The sequence below is a fragment of the Varroa destructor genome, unplaced genomic scaffold, assembly GCF_002443255.2.
Source record: "Varroa destructor unplaced genomic scaffold, Vdes_3.0 BEIS01000004.1, whole genome shotgun sequence".
NCBI lineage: Eukaryota > Metazoa > Arthropoda > Arachnida > Mesostigmata > Varroidae > Varroa > Varroa destructor.
The window spans coordinates 19,503,646-19,525,102 of record NW_019211457.1 but is presented as its reverse complement, the minus strand read 5'-3'; the positions used below and the strand labels follow the sequence as shown (position 1 = coordinate 19,525,102).

The 21,457-nt window shown below is 39.7% G+C and overlaps 1 protein-coding gene and 1 long non-coding RNA gene across 10 annotated transcripts in view; one reads left to right on the top strand and one right to left on the bottom strand.

Annotated features, from left to right (window-relative positions):
* Nucleotides 1-21,457, top strand: part of LOC111249148 (uncharacterized) — a 334,604-nt gene that overhangs the window by 59,724 nt on the left and 253,423 nt on the right. For all 3 annotated transcript variants that reach the window (XM_086987375.1, XM_086987374.1, XM_086987373.1), the window contains one exon: nt 14,272-15,331. In XM_086987375.1, coding sequence (XP_086843501.1) covers nt 14,908-15,331 — 424 coding nt within the window. In that variant the 5' untranslated portion in view covers nt 14,272-14,907. The remainder of the gene's footprint in view (nt 1-14,271; nt 15,332-21,457) is intronic.
* The window catches only part of LOC147755937 (uncharacterized), a 77,120-nt gene that overhangs the window by 52,450 nt on the left and 3,213 nt on the right, over nt 1-21,457 (bottom strand). For 2 of the 7 annotated variants that reach the window (XR_015326646.1, XR_015326647.1), the window contains exons 1-2: nt 16,085-17,027; nt 11,100-11,212 (exon numbers count right to left, since the gene is read on the bottom strand). This is a non-coding gene — a long non-coding RNA (uncharacterized LOC147755937). Of the gene's footprint in view, nt 1-1,265; nt 4,486-11,099; nt 11,213-16,084; nt 17,028-17,716; nt 20,018-21,457 lie in introns of those variants that run through there. The other 5 variants (XR_015326644.1, XR_015326645.1, XR_015326643.1 and 2 more) reach the window with 5 other exon arrangements.

Genomic DNA, 21,457 nt, shown 5'->3' with positions numbered 1-21,457 from the left:
GTGTTACGTAACGTAATTAGAAAAAAAAAGTATTGTTAATAATAATTAATCCGGTACTTCTATGTTTGTGACTACAAATGGGAACAATTTGTTTTTCTGCTTCGTGACACTCACCACTACACACCCGTGGCCATTAATATATATATATATATATGCTCCATTGACCCTTATCACAGTATTAACGAGGCTGGATAGCTAAATAATGTCTCATTTACACGATTATATTTTTTACGGTAATACTATCGCTCATTAATTTTTTTGCGTAACCGTTACACTCTATTGCAAGTGTGGGTCTCGCGTCCAATATATGATACTTATAAACCTAGTTTTGGCCATACTATCCAAAACCTAAAACAGGTTTTGAAAAGGTAACCATTCGTGGATGGTACTATTTAAATCCAGTGTATTACATTTATCTTCCTTGTCTTGCAGTGCAATCATTAGCGACAAATGTGCAAAAGAGACAGCATATAATAAGTAACGTAATAAATAAATAAAAGAGACTATCTAATTTCTACTAAGTTTATTTCTGGCGACATGTTTTAAAGTATAAAACAAAAAAAAATAAAAACAGTTAAAGTATAAACTGTTAAAGAAGCTTAATCGTATCTAATAGTTTAGTTCATGATAATATTGCGGCTAGTTTACTCTATGTTCTGCTAAGCAAACTTGTAGAGAAATCTTTGTTTAAATACTAAATAAATCTTTGGTTAAATCCTAAATGGGAATGGCGAGCATATTTCTAAGGATAGTTAGTAAATCAATTGGAAACATATACAGTACAACAATTTTAAGCGCTACGTCAGGTTACTCACATATAACACTGCCTGTAAACGAGCTTCCCTACGAAAGATAAAGTCCAGGGCAGAATAACTGTTAACATGTTTGCTTACTAGCCCGAGGTACACAGCAATAATGTAACTTCAAGTTTTTGCATGGACACACTTTTACTATCTGGCAAAAGTCCGAGCAACAGAAAAAGCGATGAATGTACATAATGATTTTTCCTTCATACTCGGTCCCCCTGGATTGTTCACATTGAATCCCATAGCTAGAAGCAATTTTGAAAGAGCTGCGTCTAAGAAAATTTTTTCGATAACTGATTCTTAATCAAAAAATCTTAATTAAAAAAAAAAATGTTTAAAAGCTCCACAAATAGCTACCCCGAGAACTTTCATAACGGTAAGTTGTCTTTCTAGTTACTTATCACATGCATATACACTGTCAGTTTTAATCATAGAACATAATAAATAATCATAGAACAATAAATCTCATTTGATCGTTTTATCCGACTTATGTATGAAATGTATGCCAGCAGTTTGTTTAATCATCTTCACATTTCCTGAATTCCAATTTTTATAACTTAGCTTTTTTCTAATCTTCAAAATATATAGAGCAGACTGGAGCCTTGCTCCTACCAAAACGGTACAAAATGTTTATAATGGTTGAGGCGGGTATTTAATCTTTTCTCATTAGTATATGTACTAAATGTATGGATAAATAGTGCTCGTTTCTTTAGCTTATAAAGAGAGCTGTCGTAGTGAAGCGCAGCTTTGCTTTCCTTATCAGGTCTTATTTGTTGTATAACCTCGTTCATTCCATACAAGCCGTTGTCGGCCTGTTTACGCATAGAGTAATGGCAATGCATTCGCCTACTAAAGTTCGGGGCATGTGAGGTCGTCTAAGTTTGAAACCAGGCGTAGACGGCCTTTGACCCTCGCTAGGGTTCAGTCGTCTAAAGCAATGCTTAACGGAAATACCGGACGGGAAAGACGAAACATCTATTTACCCTTAAAGAGCCCCCTGAAATACTTCCCATTACGTAGGACTATTCCAATCATAAAAAGTCACATACGGTCGTTTTCGAACGCAGGTCTAATTTAAACCTGTGCATAGGCATCTTTCCACGAGTCGGTCATTTCTTTCTTGGCCTCATATTACCAAACAGGATTTTTTATCACCATCATATAAAAATTCTATATTGGAATCCATCATTGCAACTACATGTCGCTTGATGCCGGGTCGTGTGTTGAAAAACGTTAAAAACAGCGGTTTCCTAACGATTTTTGTCCAAGTTATGAAACATCCGTACTGCTATTCGTTGATGAAATTCGATAGATTCAAGATCTCTGATTGTTGAGGATCTTCAACTGATCGTTTCAACCTTTTTGCGAGTTATTTGTCCGCCGTTGAAAGCATTTATAAACGTTCTTATCGACCTCGAATAGTCTATTCGCGCCAGAGTGCATTCTCTAAGTCCATCTTCGACCTTAGCAAGCCATCTTCGAGCAGTCTTCTCAGCTATAAAGTCCATACTTTGTGCTGCATATAAGCACTCCTCTAGATGGATGACTGCCAACACGAGACCAAATATACACATATTTATTTCAACTGTAACATAAAAGTTTAATGGGCAGACACGTGTGCATTGTATGGTTATGGAGACCTAGAGTTTCAACTCGAGAGAAAGTACCGTTTGCCACATGTCTAAATTATAACGTGCCTAGGAAAGGGCGTATTACCCTATTACCAACGAGCCAACTTTATTCTATAGAATACCATCTAGAGGGTGCTAGTTGAGCTTTTTAAAGTACCTAAGTTTATTATGTCTTCTGTTGTATTCTAAAGAAATATGAGTCGAAACTCCTCACATTGCTAAATGACGACCTAAATCTTTCTTAAGGTAGCTAAATACATGGGAATAAAGGTAGGTAAGCCCGCAGTGTGATGCACTAACTAATTGGAAATTTAATTATATGTGCCTTTTCGGTCTTTTTGACCAACACGATTTTTCTGAGAACTGTCCCACTTCAGTCGCAGTCTGCTGAGCGTTTGAACTTACAGCCTCATTAGCAGCAATAAGAAATCTAGGTTTTATTAGGCTTGTTATGTTGTATTAGGCTTCTAACTGCCGGAGATCAATTGCTGGAAGACTTATGACACAAAAGATCTGTATTTTGGCATTGTCATTTCTTTTTTTCAAGGTATCACTAGAACTTGTTGGTAGATCGGAAAATAGAAGCTAGGTGGCGGCCATTTGAGCCCTTGTAGGGATTTTTAGCGTATCATAACATACAGAGAGCTCTTCTATTTCTTAATTATTCTGGCAATTTAATGAATGTATCGAGTATGTGTAAAGAAAAATAGAATAATGGCACAACGGTATCTCGCATGCCTACCATCCTTAGGCATATCTAAAGTGGCCTTAAACACAGTGTTCTCGTGCTGGGGGCCAATCCTTTGAAGCAATTTCTAACTCTCGTAGTTTATGCAAAACTCGGAACATCCATTTAGGAGATTGTTTCGAGTTGTCTAAAAGGCTTGTCTGATCCCTTAATTCCTATAACAATGTTTTGCGAGCCAAGGTATGAATTGTAAGTGAAGTGATTCACCTGTAAGGAGAAAACGGCTTTACAATCTTGCGACCTTTTTTTCCATTGTATGTATTATTAATATGAATTTATTTATATAGCTTCTTTGCCAGGTAGACACAGATTCTATTATCTGTAGAATTGTAAGTATTTTCACGCGCCATTAATTTTCGTCTTTCTAAAGTGGGCGGATCGCTCGCTCACGATCAAGCAAACGTTGCAAAATATGCCCAGCGCCAGTTGGCGAACGGTTCGCTAAGAAAAAGCATGACTGGCATGGGAATAGACGTGCAATAGTGACATATGCACGTACGTTATTAATTAAATAAACAGGTAGAAAGAATCGTCTGTCGAAAATATTATAGGTTGAACACGATGACATTGTTACCCCGGTATTGAAAAACATCTTAAGACTGCCGAAATTAATTCTACAGGTCAAACGTGCTTGGACGACGATGTTCGTTGTACAGAGACGGCCATGTTTGTAAAATGTAAGCTCCTTCTAAACGTCGAAAAGCTACATTTTTATAGTTATCGCGATTACGAAGTAGGAGTGACCGTTAGCAAATGGAAATGACACGTACAATTGTTATGTCTATCCGTAATGCTATATTTTATATAGTAGTTTGATGTAAATCATCGTAAAGCGCCTATGGCTGGTAATTAAACGCCGTTTGTGTGATATAACATATACCGTATGTCGGCCTTCCCTCGGAGCAAGCGGATTTATGCCGCATATTATTTTCACGGTGAAAAAAATTTGACGATTCGCTGGGTGCGTCACTATTACCGATGAACATTTTCGATATAAAGTTTTAGAAACGCGGGTTACGAACGGGTTCGATAGTGCCGAAGCTGACTAAGAACAAAATATATTTTTTGCCCGTTAATAGCTCCATTATTACATCTGGTGAATTAAATTCTATAAAAATGTTTGACAACAAACGAGATACGGCGTAATGATATTTGGTCGTCAACTGATACGGGTAGGGTATATAAGGTATATCAAAGGCAATCGTAGAGTGAACGAACAACTTGTATTCCAAGTTTTTTGTAGAGTGCACAATGCGCAGCTCCCGACGGTGTCCAACTGAAAGGTTGAGATAGAGTTTACCTAAAAATAATGCATAGATACTGTAGATTAAATGGCAGCCAAAAGCAGAGTTCGATTAGCTAGTTATCAGTATAATTATTATCAATCGTCATAATAATCCATAATACTAATTTAATAATCAATGTCTACTAGATAAAATCTAATATCTAGCGTCCCAATCCTTCACATTTTTTGTATGCTACCTATACAGGAGATAAATTGCTCTTATGGCAACTGTCGTTATTACTGTGTAGTTTTCTCTAATTTTTAATTAAAAGAAACTTGATGTAAATATTGTAAAAATTTGACGTATAAGAGGAGTCAGTACGATTAGGGAACCGTACTACAACCTAACCGAAGCCCGCCGTCTTTATTCCTCTTAAAACAGTGCACTATCTCAACAATTTCTATGCATAATTCGTATAAAAAGTCATTTACTTGGAAAATATGTGCCGGACTCTTTGCAGGCAAAGGCAGCTGCGCTCTAAAAAAGGACCCGACCAGTCACCGACCAAAACGGCTAATAAAAAATAAAAAAAACATATGAAAAACAAGTAAAGGACGAAAGGACACTAGAGAAGTCGTGAAATAAGATGAGAGCTCTATAGGATCGAGTTGCAAAAAAAAAGATTCGTCAAAAAAGGGTCTGTGAGGTAGACTGGTTAAGCTCTATATTGGCATCGTGAATGCCTCTAGGGAAATCTTTAGTTAGATTATTACACTAGGGACCGATGTGCGCACTCTATAACGTGAATACTCGATGCGTATCTTCTCCTGACTTATGGCAGTACCATTATTATAGTTCGGCAAAGCAAACGATGGAGGAAGGAAGCGCTATGCAAAATATTTCCAATTCGAAACACACATGTTCTTGCTATAATATAATATTTATAAAGCATTGCGTCATTACGAGAAAAGAAATCAGAGACAGGAAAGTCAAGCAGATTCAGGACATAGTCGAGTCCCAAGAACAATTTTAATACAGAACCAAATCTGGCCCTTATTGCCAGATGGAGTTCGCAGACATGTCAAAAGTAGGATCAGCTGGAATCCGCGTACGCACTGAGAGAGTTTATTGACGCTTCATTGACTATCAGACTGCGAGGTCATATCGGCTGGTGTCAATACAAGATTAGCGTACTCCTATAGAGGACTCCAATTTTTTCTGCATTATTTTGAACTGTATTCACAGCCTTTGCCGTCTTGTAGCTAATACTCCTTAAATTATCTACAGTTTGAGAATACCATGGGCCTGCGTGAATTTATTCCTCGTAGAGGGCCTGGTTAGGCTTTTTATCTTCGATCACATTATTGCGGTACTAAGCGAAATCTTCTTCGAAAGCCTTTAGGAACGAGATGGAGTAAGCGATAAAAATCTCGAACCCCTCTTCCCTTGTCTACCGCCCCAAGTAGTTTGCTTGAAAACGCATATTATGGCATTATAGTTATATATGAGTTTCTCTATTTCTTTTTTATTATGTGACACTTGGCCTTTCGGGGACGAGGTATCTTATATAGTCAAATTCGACATGCCAAGAAAAGATCCGCGGTAGGCTGCTGACCGTCCCAACGACTACTTCTTAAATTTCCTTTGAAGTATTCACGAAGGATTTCATTCGTGCGGGAACAAGTGGACCTATTAATGAATTTGAATGAAGGTAAATCTCTACGACTATTATTATTGCCTCATTTTTATTTCTCAGATACTTATTTGAAGTATTTTTATTTCTTCGAAACTACTCGACTGTACGGCGATATAGCAGACTGAATAATTTATAACTTTCAAGCAATTCGCCTTAACATTTTCGCCAATGTTCTCTCATCATCGATCGAACCCTACCTGAAGGATATCATCGTATTTGATCGAAAACTGAACGACCTAGTAGCTTTCATTCTAGGAGGACATTTATTACGGTATATTTTCGCTCAGAAACAAGTCTCGCCTCGACTTCTGTCCGTTGCATTACGTCAGCCTATACAAGCAGCACACAAAGTTGAGCTGAACTTAAACGAGATATAGAAACAAATGGACGGCATTAATAAGTACTGTGGTATTTCGCATTGCTTTTTTTCAAAACTAGCATTTATAATTTGCGTTCATCTACTTATATTAAGGTTTGACTTTAAGAATCCCAAAAACGTTAACATGAACATCTTACATGAGGCAAGCGTCGGACAACGTTGCGGTAGCGGATTCTAGAAGCGCACGACGATGACTTGGCAATATCCAAACTATAGTTTGCAAATCACACGATTTTCAAAGCTTCTGGATATTGGCTCCAATAAGTAATCCAGATCCCAGTCGAATAAACGCAACGATATATACGTTTCGCACAAATAGGTACATAGTTTGTGACGATACGTAGTACAAAAACAACGATCTTTAATATAACCTAGTAACAATTTGCGAACATTCTAGATACTTACTTTAAAGAAATGCAAAATGAAATACTGAGCTATTAATTGGTCATTTATCAATAGCGCTAGTAGTCATCGCTAGGATTAATCCTTGGCGAAGATAAAAACATTCGACATTTAAAAAACCTAAATAATATAATACTGAATATCTTTTGCAGTTAGTAAATTTTTAGTCTGTTTACGGCCGCTTGTAACGCGCGTTGAGTATTCATAATATTTCTTTTCACAGAAATAAACAATCTTTGACTTGCCATACGCAAATACCTAAAGTCACTAGTTTATGATCTGGATTATTTATTAACTCTTGATTATTGTTGTCATAGGCGTGTATAGAAAGCATTGCACCGTTGCTCCCTCATGGTTGCCAGTCAATGTTGTGTTTGAATGGGGTTTAGCACAAATAACCTCCATGGGTGGTATTGTTGTCCCTTTCAGAACGATTCAAAAGCTGAGACAGCACTTAACATGCAGGATCAAATAGATGCGAAAGCAGTAGGGAAGGGCTCTCGTGTCAACTGAGGTTTCGAGTATATACGTCGACGAGCTCTAAGATAGTTGCGCTTTGTCGTTGTCGCTTTGATCACGGCACCCGAAGGCTGACTATTGAAACTGTCCTCGCGCAGGTACCCATAGCATACATATGCGGCAACCATGCCAGCGCAGCTTAGCAGAGTAGAAATTGCTAGACATGACAAGTCGTTAACCTAGATGGGTAAACGAACTTCCGAGTAGCGTAGTGGAGCCTATGGAGCCACACATGAACCTATACGGAAAGTACCATGTGACGAAGAGGTTCACAAGGACGTCACGATCAGGACAGCAGAGTGGTAGCAGTTGGAATAAGGCACACTCCTGAGTGACAGAAGTGTCACTCAGATAACTCGGATGTCTGTGGAGAGTTTCTGAAAGACTGGACCCATCATTAGTTGTTAGGTGTCGCGGGTGGATGCGGAGTGTCACTGCAGACGGAAAATGTAACGGAGCGTCCAGCTGTGTATACGGCCAGAAAGGCACAAGCATCTACGCTGAAAAAGAGACGGCCAGCATCAAACAAGGCTGCACTGCCGCTTTGTACAGCCAGCTTGTTGTGGCAGGGGGCCATAATAAAATGGTAGTAACAGAAGTGAAATCCGATAATTGTCATAAGTCATGTAAAATAACAAAATATACTCCAAAAAAGAGAATGCAAGGCAAGGTAATGCAATAGGACACTTGGAACGTCGTTCATGTGGAGCTTTTGTCAACGCCGTCGAACTAAGGACCACTAACATAAAACTAATCTATACCGACCCTTACGATCGTACATATAAGGTAATTAAGATTGAATCATGTTATTGTCGTTGTAAATATATTCACGTTTCTCTTCCATTTCGACTTTTGCTTCCCTTGAAGCATTAAACATATCCAGTTTCAAGCGTCTGCTGTTTCTTAAGAAAGAGGTCTTGACCCAGATTTTATAGTATTTTACATAGGACGCAACTCATTCTTCTGGCTCAGCTTATATTGATAACAATCTTTATAATAAGAGTCCGGTTACTCTTAAATAGTACAATTATTCACTTGTTTTGTACTTACACTGACTGATTCAGGCAGTTCTATTGTCGACAAGTAGTAAAAATCTCAATTAGAACTTATACGGGGCGTCCTAAAAACCGTCCGATGCTGAGCTGAGAATTTCCTAATTCACGTGTTTAGCACGTGTTAGCCCGTCGACTCGCATCAGAACACGCGGCGTCTTTATGACGGGTCGTGTAACAAGCGAACCCTTTGTATTACATGACATAACAGTACCCGTTGTTCTTTCGGTAAAAGAAATAGTCGGATGATATTCGCTGATGCATTAGCGTTCTGATGAAAATCAATCATATAAAGGTATTCAAAACTAAGGCGAGTGTTTCGAGCTTCTATAATCCGCTTTGCTAATTGCGAAGATACATACCGTAAGGGAAAAGACTATTAAAAAAAAAGTATTCACCATGTATTGGATGCGTACTCACAATGTAAGCGTACAAACACAACACAAACTCCCATGTATATTGATTTTATATACACTTCAAGCAATGAGTCTTGGTGACGGACTCAAGTAACACGGGTAAATTACGATACATGAATATTCCAAGACAAGCTTTCAAACGACAGATCCCTTAACACGAAGGCGACGATAATCAACATTATAAAAGGCGGGCACAACAGTCCTGGCATTGCCACTGTTAGTAACAAATTCCTAAGCCTACCGATATTCGGGAAGACCCGGCGTAGAGTTTTAGAGTTCAAGTACAAGCTTTCGCAGTCCTAATATAAAATCAACTTTGTTATTCAGTCCATAATATTTGATTGCATGAGCCACTAGTAAATTTAGGAAAACATGGTTCAAGAAATCCATTTATTGATTCCGAGTAACTCTCTAGATCTCGAGGTAGCCGTTGCAGAAGTTACTAATTTGAGTTAATCTTGAAACAATTACAATGTGCCTTTGCAGAGATATCTTCGGTTTAGTAATGAAGCTAAACGTACCTCAGCGTAAAGTATGAGAACTAACATGGGTTGTATGAGTAACGAAAACTAGAATATGAAAAAGCATCCAACTCAAAAAAGTTCTAGCCTGGGTATACAACCACTGATACCGACCTACTGAACTTTTTCGACCTTGAAGGTTAACAAAAGTTGACACGCACAAGTGTCGCAATTGGAATTGGATTAACAAAAAAGCATTTGCAAAGGTCTATTTCACACTAGAACGGCAGTTATTGCCTTAGTTCTGACATACTGATAGTAAAAAAAAGCAATATACCTATGCTAAGTTATACAAATTATTGCGCGGACAAGATATTGATCTGACATGGTAATAATTACAGCCAATTTAAGCACTTAACTGGCCTCATTTATAAACATTATATATGTCGTTGGCATAATTTATCAATGGTAAATATAAACTTGCAATACAATGTTGTATGTAATTCTATGGCTCGCTTAATTGGCACGAAAATTTTTTTATTAGGAAGGGTGGATGCCTTCCAAAGTCGTTGGAATAGAATAATCGACTATTCCAAACCGCTCGTAATATGCAGAGGTAGGCACATTTCAATCAGTACGAACATCGATCGAAATAGACGACGATCTGCTTTCGACATGTGCAAACCTACTTTCACCAGGTTTTAAAACTGGGTGAATTCTGCTTTTAAAGGGCAAAAAACTTGCTTTACCTATTTTTCACCAAGTAGGCAAACAAGTAGTCGAATAGGAACAAGTTTGTTGGCCGCCTTTAGGCGAGAAAGTATTATCTAGAGTTACACTTGTCGTATCCCTCTGCCTTGAAGGTCTGAACGTTTGTGGTGCTTGTAATAGCGGCAGTAACAGGCTTGTTGATGTGCATCCAGGCCTAGAAATTCAACTGCTGCACCAGCAGATCGCGCTGCAGCATCTCCCCCTTTTTCTCCCCATCCTTTTCCGTACTGACGTCGACTTCGTCCTGTTTTATAATTCACCTCGGCCGCTCTAGAAATACAGTAGATCTAGCAGCAACACCCAGAAAAAGCACAGCAGCTTTAATAGGAGCGCAGCAGTCAGAAGCTTTTAGCCTGATGTAATACCTATCTAGAACATACTACGGCCGGCAGGGCTTTTCTTCTACGCATCTTATATCCTAACTGGGCACGTGCCCAATATGGACGATACCCGTTCGGCTTTTTTGCTGATGCCGCTATCTGCTGTCGTTACAGTCCGCGCGCCCTCACACTGGAGCATCGTTTTCTCGTGAAAGAGCGTCAGACTGATAGGATAGACAGCATTTGGTTGGTTTCGGAGAAAGCACAGAGAAGGAAATGAAAGTCCAAAGCTGCTGTTCGAAGGAGAAGACCCAAGACTTCAAAACCCGGACGACGAACAGTCGGGCTTTCGTCGAATGAATTCGAAAGAAACTAGGTATGGGCTTTCAAGGGATGAGAAGTGAGTGAAGATCAGCAAAGTTAGCAATTTGATCGGAAGAGGAGAAGCCATCTCTGAGTTAGCTCAAGAAAGCAAGGGAAAGAGAGTTGGTAAGAAATAAAAAAACTTTGGTAAAGACGGTCCAATCCTGAATGGAAAGATATAGCCGCGCAAGGCAAGTCTAGTTCTTGATTCAGCACTTGGCAAGGGGTATTGCTGCCTGGGGGCATCTACAAGTCGCTGTTTGCATTACGGCTATCACAACCGGAAAGCGATGGCAGTAAAGTGGTTACCTTTGCGGTGTAGAGTACTTGCTGTGTTGCGGTCAATGTCGATTCAACTGAGTTGCTCGAACAATTTAGATCTTCGGCAAGTATCCTGGACTGAAGATTACGCAGGATAAAATCTGCAATAGATATACCGAGGTAGAATTTCGAAAAAAAATGTTAGAAACTACCCACCAAAATTTACTTTTACTGTGGTGTGTGTAGTTACGACTAGAATACATAAGGAGAGCTGCCCCTTATGTATTCTAATCGGAACAGGTTTTTCGTAGTTTCGCCTACTTCGGACACCTGTTCAGTTGGGGCGTTACCGTTACCATTTTAGTTGGCCCTATCATAGATTACATTTTTCTCCATGAGAATCGTTTTGTGTACAATATAACGCAAACGTACAACATAAATATTTAAGATGTATCTATCATTTTGTTAACGTATGCGATCTTTCAATTAAATGTATAGACAGATCCTATCAACAGCTTCTAAAATTCAAATGAAGCTAAATAAAAACAGTTTTACTCATTCAAGCGCAGACAGTTACTGTTAACATTCTCAAAAATCCATATAAACTGCAAAACTCGAAAAAATTCAAGTTTTGTGACAGCATATATGATCTGGAATCGCTAAGAAGAGCCGTTAAGTCTGGAAATTTATTAGGTTTATAGGAATAACATCATTAGGTAGTTTTACAGCGTCAACCGGAAAGGCACGATAATTTGAGATTACCTGTAGTTTCAATTAAGGCTGAAGTTCTATTGTTTAGAAAAGAAGTTCATAATGAATAACTGACCATCATGCTTAGTTTAGCAACTGAATATGTCGGTAGCTGACAAAGCTTCGACTGCGGAATCAATGAAGTTTGTTTAATATTTGTCATCAGAAGGTAAACAAACTGTTTTATTTTCTAAAAACCAGACGTATTCATCTATATATATATATATATATATATGAATGCATGAACGCAGTATGGTACACCTCAGGTATATGATTCAATTACAGTTCCTTGAAAATCCACTGTGCTAGGTGTATTACGGTTCCTTGGGCTGAGGTCTTTGTTTGGGGAGATACTTGTCATAGTGGGGGGTATTACCAAAGTTCGTACGACGGTTAGTTTAAGTATACTTGTATGACCCAGGTTGAAATACATACGTCACTTAGGCGCATATTAAGTAAGAGAAAATAGCATTATTTTTAAAAGTACGCAAATACCCGAGCAAGCTGCTCACTTTCAAAGGTTCAGGGCCATCCGATAAGCACCCGCGTGAATACAGAAAAACGTATATGTAGCCGGAAATAGGTCTAATAACTTGGTAAAAGTGTTTAGCGCCTAATTTACGACATCGTAAACTTTGTCAAATTATTATGAATTTGAACACGGCTTTTATGAAAAACGTCCACTCTGTTAAGAAAAAAAAATCTGTATTTATTATGGATGGAGCATTGAGAATACAAATAGATTTTGTAAAAATAGATCGTATGTTTTTCAAGCCCATGTCAAAAATAAGTGCAGACTAAAGATAGCCGTTATGAATTCGACTGAATAACCACCTCGCATCAAAGTGCTGGAAGCTTTTTTGTTTACGTAAAATTGTTACGTAGAACTGTTAAAAAAACTATAAAATACTTATCGCAATTTGATATTTGCGGCATATTATTTCTGATGGTGTATTTATCGCTACGAATAGCCCATAGTGGCCCAATAATAGTTTTGTCTGTTTACTGGGTTCCTCTCAGGCTTATTAACTTGACGATCTTATTGCTCTTAATAAGCCTTTTTATTAAATGCATTCTATATTGTATAGTATTATGCATATACAGAAGGACATGTGTGTCTAACATTATTAATTCGTTGTTACTTGTTTGAACCCACTGGTCTAAGCAGCCATTCAAAACTTCATTCATTGACTTCGTTTGCATGCTGTTTACACTATATAGGGAACCTACACCTATATGGAACGCACATATAATTTATTCAAAGAAACGCTGTAGAGCTTCGAACTACGAAAATTAATTTATTAGTCCAAGACAAAGCTATTCGGCATATGGTAACAGCTTTTTTTTTGTGAAAACATCTGCAGATGCCTCCAGTTTTCTAGCTCATTGAATATCTCCTTAACTATGCCTTGCAGCTAGTTAAAGAAAATAGCTGGTTATATGATGGAGTCGTTTTCGCTCAAACTTCTCTAAGCGACTGGCTAAAAATGAGAAAAATTGAAAATGTTCTATAACGTCAATGACACTTTATAGTTGTGGCTCATCGAGACCTATGATGACCTTATTAGAAGTATTATCATGGCACCACGTTTCACATAAATGCCACTGTTTAAGTCTTTAGCCCCTTCAGAGTAACGGTCGCTTACATTCAGTAGATGTAAAAATGTACATATTTTCACCTGTTCGTTATTTATGGTAAGTTCGTTGTCAGTAAGGTGATAAAATCTTCTAGATACAGACATGTCTAAAAAGATAGTGCACCCAAATTACAGTTTGTAATACTTAGTATTTTTGTCTGAACGATAAAAAGGAAGCAGTCAATCTCGATATCTTCGAAGTGACGAAAATCAAACACAGTGCAATCAAAATGTTTTGATATTTTTTTATATTGCCCGACTGTTTTTATTTCGATAGTGCGGCTACAGAACTTAAATGACAACAGAGATCACGGAAAAGATAGCCTGGTGTCAACCGTGTTTTCGTAGACCCGCTAAATTCTACATCTTCTTAACGATTGAGAAAAGGTACCAATAGGCTAAGGATCAAGCTTCACGCAGGTTTCGGGTGGTACTGCAATGTATGCTACTAACTGCATTGATATATGGTAATCTAGTCTTAATGTTCACAATGTGTTGGAGCGTCTTCCAATAAGTAGCCTGTTTCCAAATATCATTAACGAAAACAGAGCTATGCCCCATCTTGGAGTAACTACTTTTAGATATGAGCAATCTTTGCAGCTTCTAGTGAACACTCTATAACTGGAACTTAAATAAGGAATCGTCAGAATTAATATAAATTAGACAATGTTGTGCTTCGTTAATTAATAGTAAAAGACGAATCCCTTGACGTCCGCAAGTCCGCTGATTTCTGTTCACAATAAGTACCTTTCTATTCTTCTCGACGAATCGGAACAACTTGATGTCACAAAAACACATTGATAATAGTACATTGTTATTTACTTTCGTTTCAGCACGTTTGTCGCCGCAGTTACGCTACCTAGAACTAGTCAGCACTAGCACGAAGCGTCTCATCAAAGCGTGGACACGCAACAGTAGCCCTGCACTAGTCTTCATTACATCAGAAATACCATGGCAACAGCAAAATAAATAAAAGAAAAAGGCTACGGATTTAAAGCAGACGACGGTACTCTTCAGTGTCACCCGTATCCAGTACTTAAAAATGAACAAAAAAGAGTTTGGATAATAACACTAACAATAACAAAAATCATATAGCCTTACTTCTATCCATTACAAATCAATTATTCCGACGTGCAACTATCGGTCTACGTCGAAACACCTCAGCGAGGCGCTCCCTAGCGCTAGTGTTTGCCCAAACACTCATTAATACAAAACCTGCACCACTAGCATTTAATTTTCTACCGATCTTTACGTATCGGTGACTCCGTAAGGCGACCCTATTTATCACGTAGCAACTATTTATTTATTCATCGATCGGCCGACTCATCTCGTAGCCGCTTTATCTGTCTCTTGATCAGACAAGATCCGCTAATAGACTCAGCCGAACCAAAGCTACTAGACGCCCCAGGGCAAGCATAGTCTTACTTTCATTGCGCTTCTTCGAGCACATTAGTTCTGTCCTCCAGTAAATGATGCCATTCGGAATCCGTCGCTTTACTCTGCAGCGATCGTTTTCGACCGAGAGTGGCGGAGGCGGATCGAAGCTACCCAAATCGAAATCGCACGATGCCGCTGGAGGCCATGGTAACGTGCACGGCAGTGCCACTCACGGGGGTTCAACTGTGGGAGGAACTGGAACGCTATTATCCGCTTCACGATCAGTTGACCAGGCGGATCTGCGACGCTTGGGCGATCCTCCCGGATATTCAAGCCAGAGCGGAGGTGGTGCCGGTGTCCGACAGGGCCAGGGAGGAGGTGGAGTCAACCACCAGAACTCAGCCGTCAATTCAGGAGCTTCCCAATCATTGGCGGCCATACAACCTCCGAGGTTACCACCCAGGGGACCACCAAGAAGATCAGCTTCAGTGGATCAAGCGAATCCACCTTCTCAAGGTGAGTACAGGCAAAGCTTTGCTTTAAAAAGTTATCAAATTAGAGGTTTCGTTTGTACCATACGTTTTTCCGATACAAAATGTACCTGCCGTATTGGCTATGCGTCCGATGATACCTTAAAAAAGACACAGCAATACTGGGAAGTTTAATGGTGATAAACGTAACAAAAGCTTCGTTGGTGCTGCTATTTACCAGCTACTAAGCACACTTACCCTATTTGTCTCGAGAGGAAAATATATTCCATACATAAACGATAAATCTAGTGGCGGGGTACCAATTTTCAAATCATATATGCATGTGTGATAGAAGAAAAAAACCGCTGTATCTTTAACTGCCGTTTTAGTATATTGGGAACAGCAGTTATGCCAATCACTCGCTCTTACTTACTTTCTTTGCCGTTATTGCATTTGGCGACTGTCAAATTGACCCTTTGCCTAGTTTCCATAAGAAGGCATTCATCTTGCCACCAGCTTAAGCGGCATGCGCAAAATTTAGAGTGCAATCAGCAGTTTCGCGGTAATCTAACAGGAAACTGCAAATATGAAGTTAATTGACGGCTCTATCAGCCAACAGCTTATTTACGATTCCAGTAGTCACAGTCAGTTTAGAAGGGTTTTTGTATAGAAGTGTATGTCAACACAAGACAACAAGCAGTATACGTACCCTATGGTATGGATTTTAAATTATTGTTTTTAGAAGTAGGCACAGGACTTCGCCGACATGTAGGATCCTCGACATATCGTTAGCTCTCACCTGACAAACTATTCCAGTGTATTTTGTTTTTGATCCTCTCCGTTCTTCTATGCTAATTGTCTCTCCGCTCAGTGGACAACGTATTTGTGCATTAAATATTTACAAAAATGTAGACCATTCTTTCTGACGCTGGCGAGCTACGACAATAATAATATCAGTCAGTGAATTCCTTTGCTTTTTTTGCTACCAGTAGTAACTGGAAATGGATGGATCTAATAAATAGATTATTTCCGTCTTTACTTTTCTGCTCAGAGAGGACATCCTTGTCTGCGAGCTCTACTCTCACGGCAGCTGCCTGTCGCGTTTTGGCTGTCCTGTGTGGACCGAGTCTCTTGTATATATATTCTTCTCCCGGTGCTGCCCGTTGCCCTACATTGCTCTCTTCCGATTCGTTCACTGCTTCGCTCTCTCCTATTTGTTCACCATCTCCGACATAATGTTCGCTTTAATAAAAAGTACCGTCGATTATCCTGTCGTTGTCCTACGTTTTTTCGACGCAATCGTCCTCAGATTTTCGTCAGTCCTTTCAAGTTTCCGTTTCTTTGCAGATCAGCCATATCACAACGTTACCACACCGTAGGGGCGCCTCTGACCGTTCCGATGTCCGTTGTTCTTTACAGTGGTGAATATAGCCCCAACGTCAGCAGGCAACAGCGTCGTACTGTCTGCCTGCCGTTGCTCTCGAAAACATGGTGATATTAGCTGCGGTGGCAATAGTGGTCGCGTGGAACTTAGCCTAGGGGACCGCGAAGAGAAGAATGGGGTAGTCGATCTACGGGGAGAAGGAAAGAAAACAAACGATAAAAATACCGAGGGCCACCAAAAACCTCAACTGTTATTGCCACTATTCAGCCTCACGCTGTATAGAAGGACTTGGTAAAGGAGACACATTCTTATACGTTTCGTTAGCCACTTCGTATACTAAAGGTTTATAGTGCTGTTCTCAAGGGAATAGATATCAACGGCCGGTGAGGTTCAATGGCTTTATACACCAAATTCTTGGAAAGGAGGAAGGAACTCAAAAGACAGAGAAGGAGACATGGAGAAAGGGAAAGAGCGAGAGGCAGAGAGAGAGAGAGAGAGAGAGAGAGAGAGGGGATGCGAATCAAACAAAAGTAGCCAACGCGTAGAATGATGTAATAATATGTTCCAGAGATAGTTTTAAGCATCTGCTGTAAGAAAGCCTTTACGACAAATGATTCGACAGAGTTCTGCAGAATGTCCTCGACAACTCACATTCGCTTGACTTTAAGTAGCTTTCGGTTCGCTGGTAATGAGAAAGGTCAAGGGGACACAACACGAATCGTTGTAAAAGGACAAGTTATTAGTACTGGCAACGGTGGTATAGCTTAAGAAAAAATCTCTGTACCAGTCCGAGTATATATAAGCACTGAAGCATCAGTACATATTGGATAAATATTACATAATACAAAGAATATACTATGAATCAGCTGTGCTTATTAGAGTGTATATAATTATGTACCGATGACGAGTAACTAAACGCTAATTCATTGACCTTAAAATTGACCTATTCTATAGAAATAAATCAGTTGATAGTTCGAATATGCTCTGTGACTAATACTATCATTAAGAGACCCGTAATTAAACAGAAAATTTACTTTCACAACTCACAGAGCATTTTCACGGAATGGCCGCACTGAACGACTGCCCCGAGGTGGTAATTAACAATCGCCGCCGGAGATGTGATTCAGAAAATAGCAAGTTTTTATAGCACACGTTGTTCGTCGCTTTGCCGAAGGTGTCTGCACGCCAGTTACAGCGAAAGGGGGTGTGGGTACGTTGTTTACTTCCATTCGACTGCCAATTCCTGATCCCAGAGCAACCCTCTGCTTTTTCTTGTTGTGATGGCAGTAATAGTGACAAGAAGCCAAAGGCAAACGTAACGAACGGGCAAGGGCTGCTTTGTACGGATAGTATAGCGGTAATACAGCTCCTGCAAAATGTTTACTGCCACCGTTGCGAACCATTATACAGAAGAGCGATCCATCCTGCTAATTTGCAACATACATGATTCCTTCGCTGAAGCTACTGCTATTAGTTGAAGCTGGTTATCTTGTCTTCAATGTTTTTCACATTTCAGAGTTCCGAAGATGCCGTTGTCCACAGCTGCACGAGGTTGGACTAGACTAGTAGCCTGAACATCCGACCGGCCGGGTCATGGCCCTTGATCGGCTGCTCGCAACAGTTTGACAAAACTGCAGTGGGTTCTGATAGATAACCGACATGCTTCTTCTGGCAAAACAAAGTAAAAATAGACCGATTCGTTCTTTACATATAGAGATGAAACAACTGCCCTTACAGCCGTAAACAATAAGGTCCGTGTCGTTCGCACATCGCGGCTGTATTCAGGCAAACTGTCCCTAATAATAACTAACACGTGACATGTACGTCCACTTTCTCTTCGTTTCTACGAGACACACTTCTTGCGTATAGAACCTGAGCGCCTGTTTTCTCTAAACACTATCATTACCTCACTGCGACATTATGCTAATCAGTGAGTTTTGTAAAAGCAAATGGGCAATTAGCTTGTGATAAGGCTATCATGACTTTCATGACAAAAAATATATTTTTTTCGCCTTAGTAGACAGAGTTGCTAGTAACGCTTACACTGCGGCTATATATCTCTATGTTAACACTAGATTTTATTCAGCTCCAGAGAGGATAAGCTCGCAAAGGAAACGTCAGCTTGCAGCATGGTTGCAAAGACGACCATTAATAAAAGAACAGAGGTAGCGGCCATGCTTCTGCTACTGTCCCGTTTCCTGACTCCTCTCTTGCTTTATGCCGAGGTAGAGGCTACGCCAAAATGCCTCATTGCTTCTGACACTAAAAGAACGAACTTTGCGATCGACGACGATCTTCCCAATGGAAAGTCACGTTGCAGTACGAGCCTGACAGCAGGTCCCGCTGTTGAACGGTTCGTGCAGTAGTTGGTAGTAGCAAGATCACAGATAGTTCTCTTGATCGCTGATAGGCACTATATCTTCGCTAGTCGTATGGAGGCTTTAGTTGCGCACGACTTGCTCTTTAGGACGCCCGAAATAAAGATATTGACACATTGATTAGGATTTTCTAAGTCAGCTCCGATCTATTGTCCTGCGCCACGGCCGCAAACGTCCCACCTTCCAATTGCTAGCCCTATTTGCGCTGAGGCCGTTCATACCAGCTTGCTTCCGCGACCACCGTAAGCCCTCTTATACCAGTAAGACAGACATAAAGAAAGCAGATTAGAGTTTTGTCTGCGATTTCTACGACTACGACTGCGGCTATAGTATTACCGTTATCGATGCTATTCTTGTTGCAGCTGCCGTCGCGACTGTGCTAAAAGGTGATCGAGCGACTCGAGCTTTTAGCTCCTCTTTGCTTGGTCGCGTTGTCTAACTTGATTAGCGTTTCGGGGGGCTATTTTCGAGCTAGGCATGTATAATACAAGAGCGCCGAGGCTTAGCAAACGACCAGGACTAGTAAAAGCTAGATGAACGAACAGGCAGATAGGATTAATGAGTGAGTTCGTCGTTTTCCGGAACTCTTCACAGTCCTTTTAGCCTCAACATGCCGCTTACTCACGGTTTCAGCAACAAAGAGCTTAATTTGCGACAAGTGTTAATAGATTTTTTTTGTAAAAAAATCAATTATTTGCTTTTCAATAATTGTCTTTTCAATACACACGCACCCATTTATGTACACATCAGATCCATTATATCAAAATAAGAACATGAAAATAGAACATGTTGCTTCCGTGTATGCATGCTTTAGTTCGTATATTAAAACAGGACCAATCCAGAGCGTCCAAAAAAAATCAGATAAAACCTGCGAAGTATAGACAAACATGTGAAAAGAAGATTGACATTAATAAAGAAATATTGCTACATTTGATCTGAAGGGAGTTTCACGTGCAGGATTTGATATACGGAAGATATGGAAGGTAGATTTGTCGTACTGGGCACTGGAGGCGTCAATTCGGGGCGAAGCCAGCTTCCGTGCACGTGCTGCATTTGCTTCCACCCGCCGAACTGTAGTGTCATTTCGGTGTTGACAAAAACGCCCTTCTTTCGACCATACGTACCGTGCCTTCGCGTAGCAGTAGCAGTAGCAGCAGCAGCAGCAGTCTTTTGCTCAGCAGTAGTTTTTTGGGGGTGCAATGCGTCTTTTGCCGACGTATCGCAAACCCCAGCAGCCGCCTCCTTTGAGAGGCTACTCCACAAACCTGTCCATACAGTTAGACTCTTCTCGGCATGCTCATACACTACACATGCCACGTCTCCATAGAGGCTCTTTAACCTAAAAGAGTGTATTTAGTCTAACTATCATTATTACGATTGTTTTCGCTTGACTTTGGGTCAAACTTTCCCTAACGTTTGTTCTAAAAGAGTTTTGCGCATTATAATGTGGTGGCGCCGTAAAGCGCATGAACATATCAGTAATGGACGAGGCTCTTTTTATGTTCAGCTTTAATTAAAATATGAAATTATTAATGATCATAAGTCATTGGTCAGGTAAAGAACTTCTATAAATCTATGCTAAATTAAACTGGGAAATATAATAGCAGGTTTAGTCCTTCTATCTCCGCTATAATACAGTAGTGAAAAATTAAAGACATCTAAAATAGTTAAGCAGCCTGAAGTAATCTTTAAAAACAGAATGAAACATAAGAACCGTAGTTTCTGTCGTCGGTCGCGTGGCTCACATAAAGGTAGGGCAAATGAGACCACTGCTGTTAGATTTCTGAAAAGGGAAACGAAGTAATTGAATGTGAAGACCAACAATTTTTAATATTTATAAATATATTTACATACATTTATTTTTAATATACGAATTTAACGAAAAGTAATATATAGGCAGAGTGGATAGTTTTCACACCGCAGTTGGTAAACAAATCCTTTTCGCGCCATAGCAATTTCTCCTTTTAGCTTCAGATGTGTGAATTTTACATGCTTTTTTCACCCTTGAAACAGAACTAACAATTGTTGGCCGTGTTCGTTCATTACAATATGGCCTCCAGCCCTGACTTAATGGCGGATTTCATGGCCGAATTGACGGAAACAGAACTAACGGTTAATGGCTGTGTTCGTTCATTACAATATGGCCTTCAGCTCTGACTTAATGGCGGATTTCATGGCCGAATTGACGAAAACAGTGAACTAGTTCAATGTATAGTCCTTCATTGGCAGATTTACGCTGAACGTGTTGAAACAAACTGGTAAAAGGTACAATCGTTATTTAGTGCAGTTCCAACAAAACCAACTCTAGAACGAAAGCTCTTATCCTATACATCTGGTCAATGCAATAGCATCAGATATCGGATGCTTTAAAAAGCATCGATGGCTTTGAAGCCGAAATTGTACAAAGTAG